Source organism: Ostreococcus tauri, assembly GCF_000214015.3.
Source record: "Ostreococcus tauri WGS project CAID00000000 data, contig chromosome 01, whole genome shotgun sequence".
Classification (NCBI taxonomy): domain Eukaryota; kingdom Viridiplantae; phylum Chlorophyta; class Mamiellophyceae; order Mamiellales; family Bathycoccaceae; genus Ostreococcus; species Ostreococcus tauri.
Genome location: NC_014426.2, coordinates 273527 through 289785, shown reverse-complemented (window position 1 = coordinate 289785; position 16259 = coordinate 273527). Strand labels below are relative to the sequence as shown.

The following is a 16259-nucleotide window of genomic DNA, read 5'->3' as shown; positions in this document are numbered from 1 at the left end:
TGATTGATTGAAGGTGCGATTACCACCCTTGCTGCTGTTGTGGCGGGTAGGCATACTGTTGGGCGAAGCCTTGTTGGGGAGCGTACCCGCCCGCACCTTGGCCTTCATACGCAGGCAACGCCGCAGGCATGAGCTGCGCGTATAGGTTGCTATTCATCTCCGCAGCGACACGTTCCTTCTCCTCGTTCACTTTCTCCTCGTTGCGATCCGCCTTGTCCTTCATCAAGATGTCAATCTTTGAGTTCATGTCTCGCATGACTTGAATCATGAACGGCATCACCCAATCGCTAAGGCCGTGCAACCACGCCTTTTGCATGACCTCGTCCGGCTTCAACAAGTCGTAGCACGTGCATAGGGCGGCAGAGAAGCACTCTTTGTTGCCCGTCTCGATGAAGAACTCGAGAAGCTCGTCGACGATGCTTGAGTCGTTGCTCTTTGCGGCGATTTCCATCGCATCCTTGAGCAAACCGTCGCGCTTGCTAAGCTCGATGGCTTGCTTCCATCGAGAGTTACGTTGGTAAATGTACGAAGAAATTCTTCGAAACTCGATCAGCTCGTGTGATTCGCACTGAATCGCGAGCGAGAGTTGATCGCAGTTATCGTACATGTCGATCGACGCCTTGAGCGCGACATGGTCCTCTTCCTCAATTGCAAGCTCATTCACCGCGTCGTTCACCGCAGTCAAATTGGCGCCTTGAACCGACAACAGATACTCCTTCACCATGGGTAACTTGCCTTCCTTACGCATCAACGCCACCACTCGAGAGTGATCGAGTCTAGACTGAAGTACGCCTAGAAGGTTGGTCATCTCTGTCGGGTGCTCGCGAATGTAGAACTTGATCGCCTTGTAGTACAAGTCTGCGTTCGCGAGTTTGACGCACACATCCTTGAAGACGACGTGCTCCCACGCGTCCGGATGCTCCATCATCACTTCACAGGCGTTATCATACTCGTCGTAGCATCTGTACAGGTACGCGAGTTCCGGCCACAAGGCAACGTTGGTGCAGGTTGTGATGAGACGCGGAATGTTGATACGCGCGCTGAACAAACGGATGTGCTCCATGAGCTTCTCAGACGCGTGGTTCGCGTAAAGAATGCCGAGCTCGGTGAAGATACCCATGTGCGCTCTGTCAACACCGACGCCAGCTTCCATGAGCGCGATGAGTTCTGTGAACTTACCTCGAGCCTGGTAAAACTCACTGACGGAGTCGAGCTCATCGGCTTGGATGACGATATGAAGACCTGCAAGCTGCGCGAGCTTGTTCTCACCCTCGTCAACGCACGTGAAACACACTTCCTTCCACGTCTTTGGAGAATTCGCTTTCTTAGCAGCGTCGACCGCACTTTGGAACATGCGAAGTTTGAGCAAAGTGCTCGTCAGGCAGGCCCAATTGCTGAGCGCTGTGAATAGCAGACGCGCGGCTTCATACAGACCTTCGGAGAAGCATCTATCAGCCACCGATTGTTGGTTGGCACTGTTTGGGGAGGTGAGAAAATCCTCGAGCCTGGCCAAGTCGTTGATCTTCGCGTACGCATAGACAAGCTCCGTGTCGATGCGCGCTTCCTTCTTCGTCTTGCGAACCATGAGCAAATACGGAACCATGTCTACGTACATATCCGCATGTCGTGCCGCATGGATGACGTCGATGAAGTCGCTGCCATCTTGTGCTTTAATGTATGACTTGATGGCTTCCTTGACCGCTTCCGGCGTGCCCATCTTGAGCTGCGCCTTGCCGAGCTGGTACCACACCTCTGGGAGCTCAACCTTGCGAGCGTACTCAATGCCTCGTTCAATGTCTTCGAGAGACTCGAGAAGAATCTTCATTGCATCGACGTGAAGATCGAACTTCTTGTAGATGGCAAACGCCTCTTCGTAGAGTTCGTTACCCGCGGCGATTTCCGCGACCTCAGGCCCGTTGAAGGCGTCGAGGCGGTTGACGTAGTCCATCACGCGCGTAGCATCTGCCTTGATGGCGGTGAGGATGAGCAAGTTCTGCAAGTTCGGGTTGTTGCTGAACGCGCTGTTTTGCAGCACAATCTTCTCCAATAACTCGATGAGCTCATGCGGCATCTCAGCCGTCATGAAAGCCTTGACAGTGACGGACACTTGCTCGGGATTCTTGCTCTCTGGCAGCGCTGTGGACACCACTTGGTCGATAAATTGGCGGCAGAACTTGTTATCATTCGTCAACACCTTCGCCCAAAGCTCGGGCTCCATGCGCTCGACGACGTATCTCGCTTGCACCTTGAACATGCTGTTTCTGTTCGTGCAATCAACCAGCTCGTCATCACACTTGCCTCGCTTGTACGCGACACAAGCCAAGTATGGGTCGCGGCGTTCGCAGTATCGGCCAACGACGGCAGACTCATAGTACTCATTAGTAAGCAAGAAGTGCTCCGGGTTTTGATTGCTGTCGATCAGCATCTTACCCATGGCGTTGTGGACTTGCGGATCAATGCTTCCCTCGTTCACCAAGTGCTCGAGGAATTGCGTCAGAATCTTGAGTCTGTTGCGTTTTTCGACCTCTTCGACGAGAGGCGCCACCGGCAACAAGGAACGCACGGAGAGAATGAGCGTCTTGATGAAGTCATCCGGGCACTCGAGATCCAAGAGCGTACCAACAACCTTCGGCGCCTGCTTCGGGTTCACCTTTTGTACGTAGCCTTCGATATAACGCAGCATGTTGTTGTTGTAAAGGTAGGTCGTCAAATCGCCCACGAACTCGTGTCGATCGCAGACGTTGATGAGCGGCCTGGCGTCCGCAAGCTTAGCCTCCATGAGGAAAACCTTAACACGCTCTGGATCATAGTGATCGCTTTCGCGCGTAACGCGCTCAACTTCCTTAATTTGGCCAATCTTGGACGCCGCTTCGATGAACTTGTACACCACTTCCTTATCCTCGCACGTGTTGACGAAGTAGCCGAGATAGTAGAACAAACCTTCATGAGATTCGAACTTGTCAAACATCTTCACGACCGATTGTATTTCGAGTTGTTCGGTATATTCCTTGGCGATATTTACCGCGATTTGCAGGTTTTGGCGTATGTTGATCTTCAGGAGCTCTTGGAGGCACTCAAGAGCCCACTCGCGGCTCAACGTTCCAAAAAACTCAGTCAGCGCCTGAGGATCCATGGAGTGCGTGTTCACAACGCATCGCTTCAAATCCACTAACTCTGAATAGTGCTCCATCGCACGAACGTAAAGGCCAGCCTTTTCGCAGAGCTGCGCGATGCGTGGCTTATCGTAATGCGTGAGCTTGCCTTGCGCCATGATTGCGTCAGCCACGTTCGGATATGTGACCAAGTTGATTTCGAGTACCTTTGTCTGAAGCGACGCCTGCTCCGGATCATCCTCCTTGAGCAAATCGAGCAGGATCGACGTGGCCTCGCGGATCATATTGCGTTGCAAGAACAAGTCTGCGATGTTACCCATATCGACCGGCGGCGGCGTCATCTGACTCATTTGCTGAGCGAGTTGCACCGCACCTGGCGGGTTGCTCATCATCAAAGACTGCAGCATGTACATGTAGTCGGGTTTGTAACCGACCGCGGCGCAATATTGCGCCATCTTATCGAACTCACCCCGTCCCGCGAACGCCGCGGTGACTTTCGGGTTTGCGCGCGCCTTGACATAAATCTTGAGCGCGGTCTCAGAGTCCGTCGGAGAGATCAAATCGCCGAGCTCCTCGCTCGCTTCGAGCTTGTCTTCGCTGAGCCAGGTATCGAGAAGTTGCTTCTTGTTCTGCGCGAGCACAAGCTTGGCAAGTTCAACGGACTCTAACTTGTTCAAATTGCCGCGTTGCAAGCACGCACCAAAGTATTGGAGCAGCGGCGAGCTTTGACCTGGTTGCGTCGGCACGTTGCGGAAGCGCGCGATTGTTTGTTCATTTCTCAAGGTGCTCATGCTCGCGGCGAGCTCGGCTGCACCCTTGTAGTCAGCGGCGTTGAAGAGCATGTCAAACTTAGGCATAACGAGCGCATCGGCACCGGGGAGGTTACCCCGCGATGCTAGAGAAAGCGCGAGCTCTAAGTTGTTGAGTTGACCGCTGACGAATGGAACAACGGCGGCTTCGTTCAGAGTTGCCAACAGGACTTGTCCACCTCTATTCACGATGTACAAGCCACCAACGCTCGGCGCCGCGGCACCGATGAAGACGGGCTCTTGCGAAATGCGCGTACGATACACCGGCGATGCCGTTTCCAAATCGTACACGAACAGCAAACCGCTCTTGGTGACGATGTACACGACGCCGTACTTGTCGCTTGCGTGCATGACGACAGGGAAGTCGTCAGCAAATTCTGGAGGGAAGAACAGCTCGCTCGAGCGTTTCGTGAAGGGTGTTTGTCCTGCCGGAGCGCCAAGCTCGATGACGTGCAGTTTGGACGCAATAGATCCGTCGGCTTGAACCATCTTTTGTGCGAAAACCACCAACTGGCTCTTTTTCGCGTTGCCCGGCACCTGGTGTGTCGCGAACGAGGCCATGTGCGCCTCGAGCGCCTGCGAGCGCTGTTGCGCGACGGAATACAGCTGCATGTTACCCTTGACCAACGCCGGTCTCGACGCATCGCCCTGCGCGATGCCAATCAAGGTGAACCACTGCATGTCCTCCGATGCCTTGTAACTGATGATCTGGCTCCCGCTCAGGTTCGCCGTTCTATCGAACACCTTCACCGGTGCGTTCTGATCTTCGATCGACCAGTGAAACACAGAGGTGTTGGTCACAATCCCCAGCATCGTCGGCGTGATCCACTTCCAGAACACAACCGGTTCCATGTCGTGCCCCTTGATCTTCGCCTTTTGATCAATGTTGAAAATCTGCAGCGAATCCTCCACCCCATTTTCATTCTCCACTCGCGCTTTTAACGCGATGATGTTCTGCTTTGGGTTCATCAGCGCGCTGTCCGCCGTGATCGGCTTCTTCATCGGCGTCAGCGGGTTCGCCACCTCGACGATCACCACGTTATTCGTCGCCCCGCTTTCTCTCACGCAGATGTACTTGTCGCTCTCCATGGTGAGATTGGTGAACGAGATGCATTGCGGATTCACCCCACACGTTTTAAGCTACACAAAAATCGCGCGCACCGATCGCGCGCACCAATCGTCAGTCCCCGTCCCCTTCCCGTCGTCCATCGCGCGCGGCCGCGCCGTCGCGACGCGAACCAAGACGCATTTCCGAGATCTCACGCCTCGCTCCCTCCGCACGCTCCCAATCATCGTCGCCAGCCTCGGTCGACGTCGTCGTCACCGTCGTCGCCGCACCTGCACCGCCTCCCGCACGCTCACCGGCGTCGCGTGCGCCATGGTCGACCGCTCGCGCGCCCGCGCTCGTGACTGCGGTCAACGCCCGTCGCCGGCGCGCGCGCGATGGGTGTCTCCGAGGGACTCCCGCACGAGTCACGACCCAGGAATGACGCCCACGCCCGCGTCGTCCCGCACCGCGCGTGCCATCCACCTCGCGCGCGCGCTCGGACGCGGCCTCGGACGCGGCGTCAGACGCGGACGACGCCCCGCGACGGATGTTCGCGATCCCGCGCGCGATGGCGCCACCGACGCGGGCGACGCGCGAGGCCACGGCGCGGCGCGAACGCGCGGGCGTTCGAGCGAGAGAACCCGCATCGCGCGCGTTGCAGAGGCCACGGCGGCCGACGACGACGACGACGCGATCGATGGGCGCTGGAGACGACGCCGGGGAGACGATGGTGGGATCGGCGCGCGCGGACGGGCGCGCGCGACGGGTGTTGGATGGTCCGAAACCGACGCTCATCGTGGACCTGGGCGCGGGGACGGTGAAGGTGGCGCCGACGCGGAGACAAAAGTCCGCGGCGACGACGGTGCGGGAGCAGGCGGTGAAGCGGGTATCGGTGGAGATGAAGAATAAGGGTAACGTGAACATAGGGATGCTGGAGGCGGAGGATGTGGACGACGCGACGAATTTGGTCATGGATTTGTTCTTCAAGGTTCGTCCGCAGGATATCTTGGCGAAGAATCGATTGCGGTTTGAACAGTCCCAGCGCGTCCGCGGGGGTCTGCTGGACGGGGTGCAAAAGGCGGAAGATCGCATCCTGATCGGGGCCAAGGTTGGGAGCGTGTTGGTCGGCATCGCGGAGGTTTCGTTGCCGAACGGGAACAGGTTCGGGGCGGACCGTCTGCAACCTCGCGCGCCGAAAGATAAGGCGTATTTATCGGACGTGTGCGTGAGCCCAACGCAGCGTGGACGCGGTATCGGGAAACAGCTCGTCCTGGCGGCCGAGCGCGCGATGGTGAACATGGGTGAGAATATTCTCTACACGCACACAAAGGTGGATAACGAAGCCGCTCAGATTCTCTTCGAGAAGTGCGGTTACGAGGAACCACCGGAGATCAAGGCGACGCTCACTTCGGCGCAGATCGCGCAACGTTCGAGCAAGAATAACCCCTTTGCGAAGCTCGGTCTCGTCGATGTTGGACACATTTTGCTCGCAAAGCCGCTCACGAACACTCAACTTCCTCCATGAAGAGTCGTTTAATTGCTACCTATATTCCTACATCTAAGTTTACACATCTAATCGTCAGCCTATTTTCGTTCCTTCTTCTCCTTCTTCTCCTTCTTCTCCTTCTTCTCCTTCTTAGCCTTTTTCTTTTTATCTTTCCTTCCCTTCACATCATTCTCGTCCTGCTTCAAACTCTCGGAGCTGTCCGCTTTCCGCTTTTTGTCTGAGAAACGCGGGCGGAAGACGTGAATGACGCAATTTCCAGCGCCGGTACGCCTAAAATCGGGATGCAGAGCATTTACTGGTAGCTCAACCCGATCAAAGTACTCTGCGGTCGCTTCGGTGTAAAACCTTGTCTCCGCTAGCGGGTGATGCAGTGGATACCGCTGAACGTTGGCAATCAACAACAAGGTTTTTGGCCCAGACAAGTCACGCATCGTCTGCACGAGATTCGCCCACTTCACAGGGTCGTTACCGTACACGACATCGCTCGCCACGACTAAATCGGGGCACTTCTCAAGACCGAGCGATTTGAGCGCTTTATCGGATCCCCATATTAGCTTCTCAACGCGCGCATCCTCCGATGCATTTGTCTCGATATTTTGGCGCAAAAGCTTCAAGACTTCATCGTCACCTGCAAGAGCGAAAGAGCGTCAAATCCGTCAGAAATTGTAACAACGCGAGCGATGATTGAGTGATGAAAATGTGCGAGAGCTACTATCAGATGACACTCATTGCCCGCCGAAACGTGCGAGTGCTGTCAGCGAAACTCCCGAGTTGATGTTTGCCACATTTGAAACTCCAAGGACATTGAAAGTCCAGTGAAGGGATTAACAGTGGCAGTGTCGACAACGAAACGAAACGAGCGATGTCTCACGCACCATCCGTTGCGATCACCCGTGCGCCAAGACGCGAACCAATGATCGAAGGTAAGCCTAAGCCGGCGCCAAGCTCAACGCAAACTTTGCCTTTCCAATCGTCGGCCCATGCGCCATCGAGAGTTTTAGCCACCGTCTCTGTCTGCAGTGGTGTTCGCTGCCTCGATAGCCACTCTGCTAAGACGAAACTTCCTTCCCAAAGAGCAACCCCGGTGTTGCCTCGTCCCCAACCACCGCAGCTATCATCCACGCGGACGCGATCCGTTCCCTTATAACTCTGCGGTGTCGCCGCGACGAGTTCAACCGAAGATTTCAACGCCGGAAACTCGTACGTCAATGTGCGCTGCGACGAGACCGCTTCAACTAAAGACTCGTTATCAACTCCCAGGCGATCGTGGGAACCAAGAAACTTCAAAAGCTCTTGTGAATTGAATTCACTCAGTTTTGACTTTGCGCTCGTACCAAGCGCTTTGATGAGTTCCTCGTCATCGCAACCCAACTCTGCGAGCGCCCAAGCAGTGTTTGTGAGATCGCGCGGATTGAATTCATCGATCATCGATTTTATTGCGCGCGTCACAGATGGCAAGATCTCTGTGACGTCCTCTTTGAGCATTGCAAAGGACCATAGCACCATCGTCAAATGATGCGGCGTAAACGTCTGAAACTCAACATCGTACAGCATATCGCAAATCACTTCACTGAGCATTTTAAACATTTCCGATGCATGAACCTCAAGTTTGGCGAACGACCAAGTCAAGAACGCGATATCTCGAGGCTGAAACTGCTCTCGGCGAAGCGCGGCACTTTCTCGATACGCCTTCATGAGCTGCGAGTTGTATACGCCTAGCTTTGCCATAGCGTGCGCCGACGTCGCCATCTGCTGCGCCGACGATTCTTCGACTTTCCGCGCCATGCATTTTGCCAGGGTCTGCATGATTTTGTGGTTCGACACCGCTAACGTGGCGAGTCCCCAGAGTACAGTGGACAACTCTTGCGCGTTGAATTTTGTTGCATACGTGTCCGCAGCTTCCACCAACACGTCCACCAACACCGCATCGTCACTCATATTTAACTTTGCGCAAGCCCAAATGACGTTGGAGACGTGCTGACACTGAAACTGACCGCCCGAAAGCCACGAACGATCGCGCTTCAGTCGCCCGGCGAACGCCTTTGCACCGCGTGGCGCATCCTCTGATGCGCTCGCTGCGCACTTTGCCAAGCCCGACAACGTGTTCGCGCACTCCTGAGGATTGAACAATTCTATTCGCTCCTCGATCGCCCTCGCGAGTTCCCGCACGAGTTCTCCACCGAGCGCGCTCTCCTCGAACATCCCGATTCGCGTCTCCGTCGCAAGCGCGCCCAAGCTCCACGCCGCGTTGCTCACGCCCTGCGCCGTCCATCCCGTCCGATGATCCGTACCCACATCCGTGAGCAACGACACGCGAATGCGCTCCCCTAAAAATCGAAACAGTTCGATCGCGTCGCTATTCACCTTCGCCAATCCCCAAAACGCGTTCGACAGCTCCTGCGGCTTCCACGGCCGGTTCCGGCGCTCGCACAACCGCTCGCACGCCGCCTCCACCTCACGATCCCTCGAATTCACCTTCCCACACGCCCAGAGCACCGCCGCGATCTGTCTCGGCCACCACTCGTCCGGGCGAAGCTCCATCCCGCGTCTCGCGACGTCGGCGACGTCTTTGACGATTCGAACAGCCGCCGCCGCCTCGTTCGCCGAATCATCGCTCGAGCCCTTCTTCGCGCTAAACGACGCCATCTTCGCCGCCGACCCGATCGCGCACGCGCAGTTGATCGCGTTTAACAGCGCGTCGTCGCGCACCGCGTCCAGGACGCGTCGCAGAGCGCTCGGGGAGCGCGCGGAGGCGATCGCGCGGTTGAGCGCGCGCGCATCCTCGGCGGACATTCGAATCGACCCCGCGCTCGCGTCGCGCCCGACGACGTCCGGGCACGCGCCGCGCTCGCGCGCGCGTCTCGCGCGCTCTGACGCGACGCGCGTCACCCACGAGCGCGCGCGTGTGCGGTCGTCGACGGGCGATGAATCGACCGCACTGCGCGCCGCGGGAACAATCATGCGCGCCACCGCGACGTCCACGCCCGCGTCTCTGCGCTCGACGACGCGTCGAACGCACCGAGAGCGCACCGTTCGTCCATCTCGGACGTCCGCGCCGCGAGCGGTGGCGCACAAGCGAGATCGCGTCGTCGTGCGAGGACTCTTCGGCCTGGGGTTGCCGGAAATCGTCGTCATCGGCGGCGTCGCCGCGGTTCTGTTCGGACCGCAGAAGCTCCCGGAGCTCGGAAAATCGCTCGGGAAGACGGTGAAGAGTTTCCAGGAGGCGGCCAAGGTGCGTGGGGGGCGTGAAGAGGGACGAATGGGTTGGGGGGAGACGGACGCGTCTCGGAGTGTATCTTGCGGCGGAGATATCGCGCGCGAGCGAAGGGCGCGATGACTGACGAACGACGCGATGTGTTACTCGACGCGCAGGAGTTCAAGGACGAGATGCAAACGGAGATGGAAGATGACGAGGAGCCGAAGATGATCGAGGAGAAGAAGGAGGAGTAAGGGACTCTAGACGTTTCGAGACGCGCCTCAGTTGTATTGCAAACTCACGCAGAAATTGATGCGTCGAATTACTTTTCGCGACCGGCGGCGGCTTTGGCCTTTGCATTTGCCTTGCGCGCCGCCACCGCGGGGCGCTTGCCCGATCGTTTTGCCTTGGCGTCGCCGGGCTTCTTGAAGGCTGGTCTGCCGATACCGCCGGGCGGCGGACGCGCCTCGCCGCCTCTGTACGCCGTCTTCGACGATTTTCCGCCGGGTCGAGATCGTGACCCCTCCCACGAATTCGTTACTCGCCCTGTTGACGCTTTTTCGCCCTTCTCTTCGCGTAACTTTGGGTTTCTGCGTTCCGCACCCGACGCGGGCGAAGGCTCCGCCCGCGCCTTGGACGCCGACCCGGGACGTGGCGCCTTGGATCGAGACGTCTTCGTCACGCGAATCTCGCGATCACCGAGCTTGCTCCCGTCTAATAATAGCGCTGTTCGAGCCTGCTCTTTGGTCTTGAACAGCACGAACCCGATACCCTTCCCCATGGTGGTCTTTCTGTCCCGCACCACGCGCACCGCCTCGACACTCTTTCGAAGCTCGGGATACTCTTCGTTCTTGTTGAATAGACGAATCACGTCTTCGTCGTCGACGTTGAACGGGAGGTGGCCCAAGAAGACGCTTCGCGTGTGATCGTACACCACCTCGCTGCTCACGATGGACGGCTTGGCGGCCAAATCGACGCGAACGTGCCGTCCCTCGAACGCCTTCATGTTGAGCGTTTCGGCCGCCTTCTGCGCTGACTCGGCTTTTTCGAACACCACGAACGCCGTCGCGTTCCCACGCTCGGCGTTCAGTTTCCCCTTGAGCACCTTCACCTTTCTCGGCTCGTGTCCATCCGCCTCCACGGGGACGTTTCGCAATCGAGCGCTCTTCACCTTTCCCGCCGCGCCGAAGAACCGTCGCAGCGCCTTCGTCGTCGTCGTCGCCGGCACATTTCCGACGAACACCGTGCGCGCCAACTCCTCCGCCGAAATCTCTGCGGCGCGATCGCGATATCCAGTTCCCGCCGGTTTCTTCGCCTCTCGTTCATCGTCGCTCGAGTCGTCCCTCTCGCTCGGCGCCCGCTTCGCGCGCGTATCGCCGCGCGTCGCCGCGGACGCTCCCTCGTCCTCCGATTCGCTCCCGCGCTCGGCATCGCTCCCACCATCATCACTCGCGCCCTCGCTCGACGTGTCCACGTCGCGCGCCTTTCGCGTCGCCGTCGACGTCCCGCGCGCGCGCGTCGCCGCCGCCGGCGCGCTCTCGCTCGACTTTCCCGCCCGCACCGTCGTTTCCGCCCGCGCGGGCGCGCGAAACGCGCTCGCGGCGCCGAATAAATCGTGCCCATCCTCCCCGCCGTCGCCGCGATCGCGCACGCGCGACCAGAACGCGTCGTCGGTCGTCATGCGCGAACCTCGCGCGTCGGTGTGTGTGGCCCCGCACGAGGCGACGCGTCGGCGCTCGCGCGCGCGGCATGGACCGCATGCGCGCCCTGGGGGCGATCCCGACGGGCATCGTCGACGTCGCCGCGGCCGAGCGCGAGCTCAAGCGCGCGGTGGAGGCGCGAACGCGAGAGTTCTTTTCGCACTGCAGCTTGGATGAAATCGTGCTCGGCGTGCGCGAGGCGCTCGGGACGTCGATCGCGAGCGACGGCGACGGACGCGAGAGATCTGGGTTGGAGGCGCACGCGGTGAAGCGCATGATCGCGTGCGCGCTCGATCGAGGGGCGCGAGAGCGAGAGTTGACGGCGCGAGCGATGGAGGCGCTGCGCGAGAGCGGGACGCTGGACGCGGAGGACTTCGAGCGCGGTTTCGATCGAGTGTTGGCGGAGATGGCGGACTTGAGATTGGATTTCCCGGACGCGATGGAGGAGTGTGTGACGTTTTTGGCGCGCGCGGTGGTGGACGACGTGGTGTCGGTGACGTATCTCGAGAGCGCGTGTTCGCGAGACGGCTACGGCGAAGGTCGGGACGTGGCGAGGCGAGCAAAGGCAAAGCTCGAAGAGGTTGGGGGGGAGGATCGCGTTCGAAGGACGTGGGGTGGTCCGGAAGGATACAACGCGTCCAACGCAAAGGTGGAGATGCGAGACATCATCGATGAGTACATGGTTTCCAAGGATGGAGCCGAGGCGGAGCGACGCGTGCGCAGACTGAACATGCCGTTTTATCATCATCAGCTGGTGAAGACGGCGCTCGTACTCGCGCTTGAGCAATCGGTGTTGATGCCGAACATGATTGAGAATGCCGTCGATCTGCTCAAGTATCTCGGGAAGAGTTCGCTGGTGAATGGGAGTCAAATGGCGAAGGGATTTGCGCGCGTCACCATTGCGCTCAAGGACATCGCCATCGATGTTCCGAGAGCGCACGAGATTTTTGGAGAGATCGTCGATCGTTCTAAGCGTGCAGGATTATTACCCACCGGTCTCAGCGCGTGGGCATCACTGAAACCAGCGGCGTTCGGTGGTGACAGATCTCGAGGACACTCGCCTCTGCTTCGATTGGATAGCGCCCCGGATCTCGTCGCGTTGGCAAGGGCGACGAGTAAATCGCCTGATGGCTCGCCGAACTCGTCGCGCAGCGCTTCTCCATCGCCCATTGTCAAGGGTTTCAACAATATGTCGCTTTTGAGATCGAACTCTCCCGGTTTGACGCGCATGGGTAGCGCGCAAAAGCAAGTGAATGCCCGATGGAGCGGTTTGCGGGCGCAGTCAGCGGTGCAAAATCTCAAGCAAAGCTCGCGTGCTCAAGGGTTTGACGCCAAAGGAATGTTGGACAAGTCCATTCCTAGCAATCGACTGGCACACATTTTCCGCGATCGCATCGACTACAAGCCAGAGGGCCGTACTAAAAACAAGCTCGGATTGAAGCGCACAAACTCGGCACCGGGTGGTTTGGACGAGCTCGACACCACGAGATTTGTCCGACCAGTCGGTTTGGTGCACGATTACAGGCCATTTTTAGAGAAATACCAGTTGTTGAATCAGATTGGCTCGGGTGGTTTTGCTGTAGTTCACAAAGCGAGACACGTGGCCACCGATGAAGTCGTCGCCGTCAAGACGCTTCATGTGGAAGGATTGGGTCACGACAGTGACGCCGAGAGCTCTTCCTCGTCTTCGGACGATGATTCCGATGATGAAGGCGAACTTCAAGCCATGACACTGTTCGACGTAAAACGTGAGCTCGTGATGATGCAACAGCTATCAAGGCACCCGAACATCGTGACGATTCGTGAATTCTTCACTGAAAACGACGATCGCGTTGTCCATGTCGTCATGGATCTCTTGGAAGGCGAAGAGCTCGACGATCTGGTGAACGAGCGTGGATCACCTTTCCAAGAGGACGAAGTGAAGATTCTTATGTCGGCCATGCTCGATGCTGTGGCGTTCATGCACGGTAAAGGCGTTGTCCACAGAGATTTGAAACTTGAAAACTTTGTGCTGGCCAAAAAGGGAGATTTGACGTCGCTGAACGTCGTCGATTTTGGTCTCGCAAAGGCGCTCAACGCGCGCCAGAAAGCGCAGCACGTGTGTGGAACGCTATCGTATATCGCGCCAGAGGCGCTTCTCGCGGGCGTGTACGGACAAGGCGTCGATGTGTGGGCACTTGGAGTCGCCATGCACGTGCTTTTGACGCACACTTGGCCGTTCGACGACGACGACGAGGATGAACTGTACGAACAAATCGTCGACTGTGATCTCGATTTCGAAACCGAGGTGTTTGAAAACGTGAGTGACGACGCGAAAGATTTGATCCAAGGGTTGCTCGACCCGAACCCAAAGCGTCGACTCACAGCCGCGCAAGCTCTCGAGCACGCATGGTTCACTGGACAGGCGACGCACACTTCAAACGCCCTGCACAACATGCACACTCGTCTGGATTCGCTCATATCCATCACGCGCCAGCCGGCGGAGAGGCGATTCAAAGACGGCGACCTTGTCACTCGCCAGGGTGATACATCAAAGGAATTTTTCATCATCACCGCCGGAGAGTGCACGCTCACCCGAGACGGCGTCGTCGTCGGCGTTCGTAGAGTTGGAAATTTCGTCGGTGAGCTACGGAACCTGGAGGCGAGCGAGGCGGAAGAGGCGCTCGTCGCATGGACATCCGCGAGGGCGGTCGGTGACGTCCGCGCGCTCGTGTTCCAAGACACCGACGTGGACTGGGCGTACCAGCACGATTACCGTCTCTCGTACGAGTTTGAGAGTATGATAAGGAAGCAAAGACGAGTTCTAGCAAAAGCGGCACGAGAAGAGCGTAAACGCGAGCTTCTCGCTTAAAACGAATGGCGAAAACGACGAGGAGGACTAGTACTAGAACATATTGTAACAAACAACGCGCGCGGGACAACTCAGCGAATGAACTGCGGCGGCGGCGGATCGTCCGGTATGTTACCGAACGTGAACGCGGGAGCGCACCAAGCCGCGGAGTTCGGGTCGTTCGGATCCGGCATCAGGGGCGTGAGCGGGGCTTGCGCGACCGCACCACCGCCGAACGGACTCGTACCACCGCCGCCGCCGAAAGGAGAAGGAGCCGCCAGTTGCGGACTCGTTCCGCCGAACGGACTCGTCGACGCGTCGCCGCCCGCGAACCCACCGCCTGCGACCCCGCGCCCGACGCCCATTCCCGCGCCCACGAACCCACCCGTGAAACCGGTGGTGAATCCACCGCCGAAACCGGCACCCGCGTTCGTTCCCGTCTGCGGCGAGAACGCCGCCGCGCCCGCGTTGAGCCCCGGCGCCGGCGCGACCCCCGCGTTCCCCAACGCCACCCCCTCGATCACGCGCTGCGCCCCCGCGGGCGCCATCGTTCCTCGCTCCACCTTATCCAACACCTCCTTCAACTGCGCCTCCGGGAACGACAGGATCCCTCGCGCGTCGGACTTTTTCGCCTCGGCGTACTCTCTCGCCCGCGCGTGCACCGTCCGCGCGTCCATTCCCGCGCGCACCGTCGCGATCGCGCACGCCCGCAGCTCCTCGAACGACGTATCGCCTCCAAGAAGGTTCGGCTGCTCACCCCTCGGTCCGTAGCACGACAGCGTCCAGTTGGGCGCCTCGCGAACGAGATCTTCTTCGAGCGCGTCGCGTCTGCGCACTCCCACCGCGCCTCGTCCACCGCGTCCACCGCGTCCGACGGCGTCGTCGCCGCGCCGCGAGGTCCCATCGCGCGTCCACTGATGCGAGCGACCGCCTCGATTGCCTCGACCGCCCATCGTTCGCGGCGCGCGGTCGAGTGCGGTCGAGCGCTGTGGCGCGCGGTCGAGCGCGGCGGAGCGCGGCGGAGCGCGGCGTCGCGGCGTCAAACGAGCGATGTGTTCAAGCGGTGCGCGTTCGTCTTACACGCGCTCGCATACATACGGGTCATCGTGCGTGGTCTTGTGGATGCGGCGATCGCGATCGCGTCGATGTGTCACCGTCGCGCGCGATCGATCGCTCGGAGGCGCGCGCTCATTCCCCCGCCGCCGGCGCCTCCGCCGCCGGCGCCTCCGCCGCGCCCTCACCGCCGAACGACGGCAGCGACGGCAACGACGGCAACGAAAAGCTCGGGAGCGAAAACCCACCGCCCGCCGCCGCGGCCGGCGTCGCCACCGCCGGCGCCTCGGCGCGTTCCGGTCGAACGAATCGCCTCGGCTCGGGCGTCGGTTTCTTCGCGTACTTCTCCCGCACGTTATACCTCTTACTCGCCGCGGCGTCGTAATCCACCCCGAACGCCGTCTCGCTCACGTTTACGATCTCACGCGTCGCGCGCGCGTCGAGCGCGTACGCGGGCGTCGCCGCGAGGACGAGCGCCATCGTCGTCGCGATCGCCCCTTCGGCCATCGGCGATTGATTCATCCCTCGCGCCCGCGTCGCCGCGCGCGCGCGATGGCGCCTCGCCCCGACGCCCGTCGTCGTCCGCGTCGTCGTCGTCGTCGCGCGCATCGTCGTCGTTCGGCGTCGATGTGTGCGGTCGCGTCGACGCGATCGTGGATTCGGTGCATGGAATCCGAGTCAGCATTCCATCCATCGATCGATCGCCGTCTCGATCGCCCGCGTCTCGGCGTCGATCGATCGCGCGGCGTCGACCGCGACGACGACGCCGACGCGTCGATCGATCTCGACGCCGACGCGATCGACGCGCGCGCGGTGACGGGCGATGGAGATGCCGATCGATCGATCGAGACGCCGATCGCGCGACCGCACACCGCGCGACGCCGCGCGCGATGGACGCCGCGCCCGATGACGGCGACGCCGAGACGTGGACGCCGCCGAGCGCGTCGGCGCTGCGCGCGAGCGGACGCGTGGGGGTGCGACGGGCGTTTTTGCGTCCGCCGCC

At 59.5% G+C, this 16259-nt stretch overlaps 9 protein-coding genes across 9 annotated transcripts in view; 4 read left to right on the top strand and 5 right to left on the bottom strand.

Moving 5' to 3' along the window:
* Positions 1-19: 19 nt before the first annotated feature.
* Positions 20-5302, bottom strand: OT_ostta01g01830 (Clathrin, heavy chain/VPS, 7-fold repeat; the record flags this gene model as incomplete). The annotated part of the gene is made up of 2 exons (XM_022985289.1): positions 20-5062; positions 5261-5302. The coding sequence occupies 2 exons, from the start codon at positions 5300-5302 to the stop codon at positions 20-22; spliced, it is 5085 nt and encodes a 1694-aa protein (XP_022838184.1).
* A 236-nt stretch (positions 5303-5538) lies between these two features.
* Positions 5539-6495, top strand: OT_ostta01g01820 (Acyl-CoA N-acyltransferase; the record flags this gene model as incomplete). The annotated part of the gene is made up of 1 exon (XM_003074194.2): positions 5539-6495. One exon carries the CDS (start codon positions 5539-5541, stop codon positions 6493-6495), a length of 957 nt encoding a protein of 318 aa, XP_003074240.2.
* Positions 6496-6554: 59 nt separating this feature from the next.
* OT_ostta01g01810 (Nicotinamide N-methyltransferase-like) lies at positions 6555-9123 on the bottom strand (the record flags this gene model as incomplete). Its single annotated transcript, XM_022985288.1, has 2 exons — positions 6555-7105; positions 7353-9123. 2 exons carry the CDS (start codon positions 9121-9123, stop codon positions 6555-6557), a joined length of 2322 nt encoding a protein of 773 aa, XP_022838183.1.
* A 313-nt stretch (positions 9124-9436) lies between these two features.
* Positions 9437-9927, top strand: OT_ostta01g01800 (Sec-independent protein translocase protein TatA/E; the record flags this gene model as incomplete). The annotated part of the gene is made up of 2 exons (XM_022985287.1): positions 9437-9709; positions 9850-9927. The coding sequence occupies 2 exons, from the start codon at positions 9437-9439 to the stop codon at positions 9925-9927; spliced, it is 351 nt and encodes a 116-aa protein (XP_022838182.1).
* Positions 9928-9995: 68 nt separating this feature from the next.
* On the bottom strand, positions 9996-11354 carry OT_ostta01g01790 (Nucleotide-binding, alpha-beta plait; the record flags this gene model as incomplete). Its single annotated transcript, XM_022985286.1, has 1 exon — positions 9996-11354. The coding sequence occupies one exon, from the start codon at positions 11352-11354 to the stop codon at positions 9996-9998; it is 1359 nt and encodes a 452-aa protein (XP_022838181.1).
* A 68-nt stretch (positions 11355-11422) lies between these two features.
* OT_ostta01g01780 (RmlC-like jelly roll fold) lies at positions 11423-14224 on the top strand (the record flags this gene model as incomplete). Its single annotated transcript, XM_003074189.1, has 1 exon — positions 11423-14224. One exon carries the CDS (start codon positions 11423-11425, stop codon positions 14222-14224), a length of 2802 nt encoding a protein of 933 aa, XP_003074235.1.
* A 71-nt stretch (positions 14225-14295) lies between these two features.
* On the bottom strand, positions 14296-15156 carry OT_ostta01g01770 (unnamed product; the record flags this gene model as incomplete). The annotated part of the gene is made up of 1 exon (XM_003074188.1): positions 14296-15156. The coding sequence occupies one exon, from the start codon at positions 15154-15156 to the stop codon at positions 14296-14298; it is 861 nt and encodes a 286-aa protein (XP_003074234.1).
* A 235-nt stretch (positions 15157-15391) lies between these two features.
* Positions 15392-15736, bottom strand: OT_ostta01g01760 (unnamed product; the record flags this gene model as incomplete). The annotated part of the gene is made up of 1 exon (XM_003074187.2): positions 15392-15736. The coding sequence occupies one exon, from the start codon at positions 15734-15736 to the stop codon at positions 15392-15394; it is 345 nt and encodes a 114-aa protein (XP_003074233.2).
* Positions 15737-16162: 426 nt separating this feature from the next.
* Positions 16163-16259, top strand: part of OT_ostta01g01750 (tRNA-dihydrouridine synthase, conserved site) — a gene marked incomplete at both ends in the record, with an annotated part of 1764 nt that continues 1667 nt past the window's right edge. Inside the window, one exon of the mRNA XM_022985285.1 lies at positions 16163-16259. This exon is cut by the window's right edge and continues 1667 nt beyond it. Within this exon, the coding sequence (XP_022838180.1) occupies positions 16163-16259 (97 nt within the window).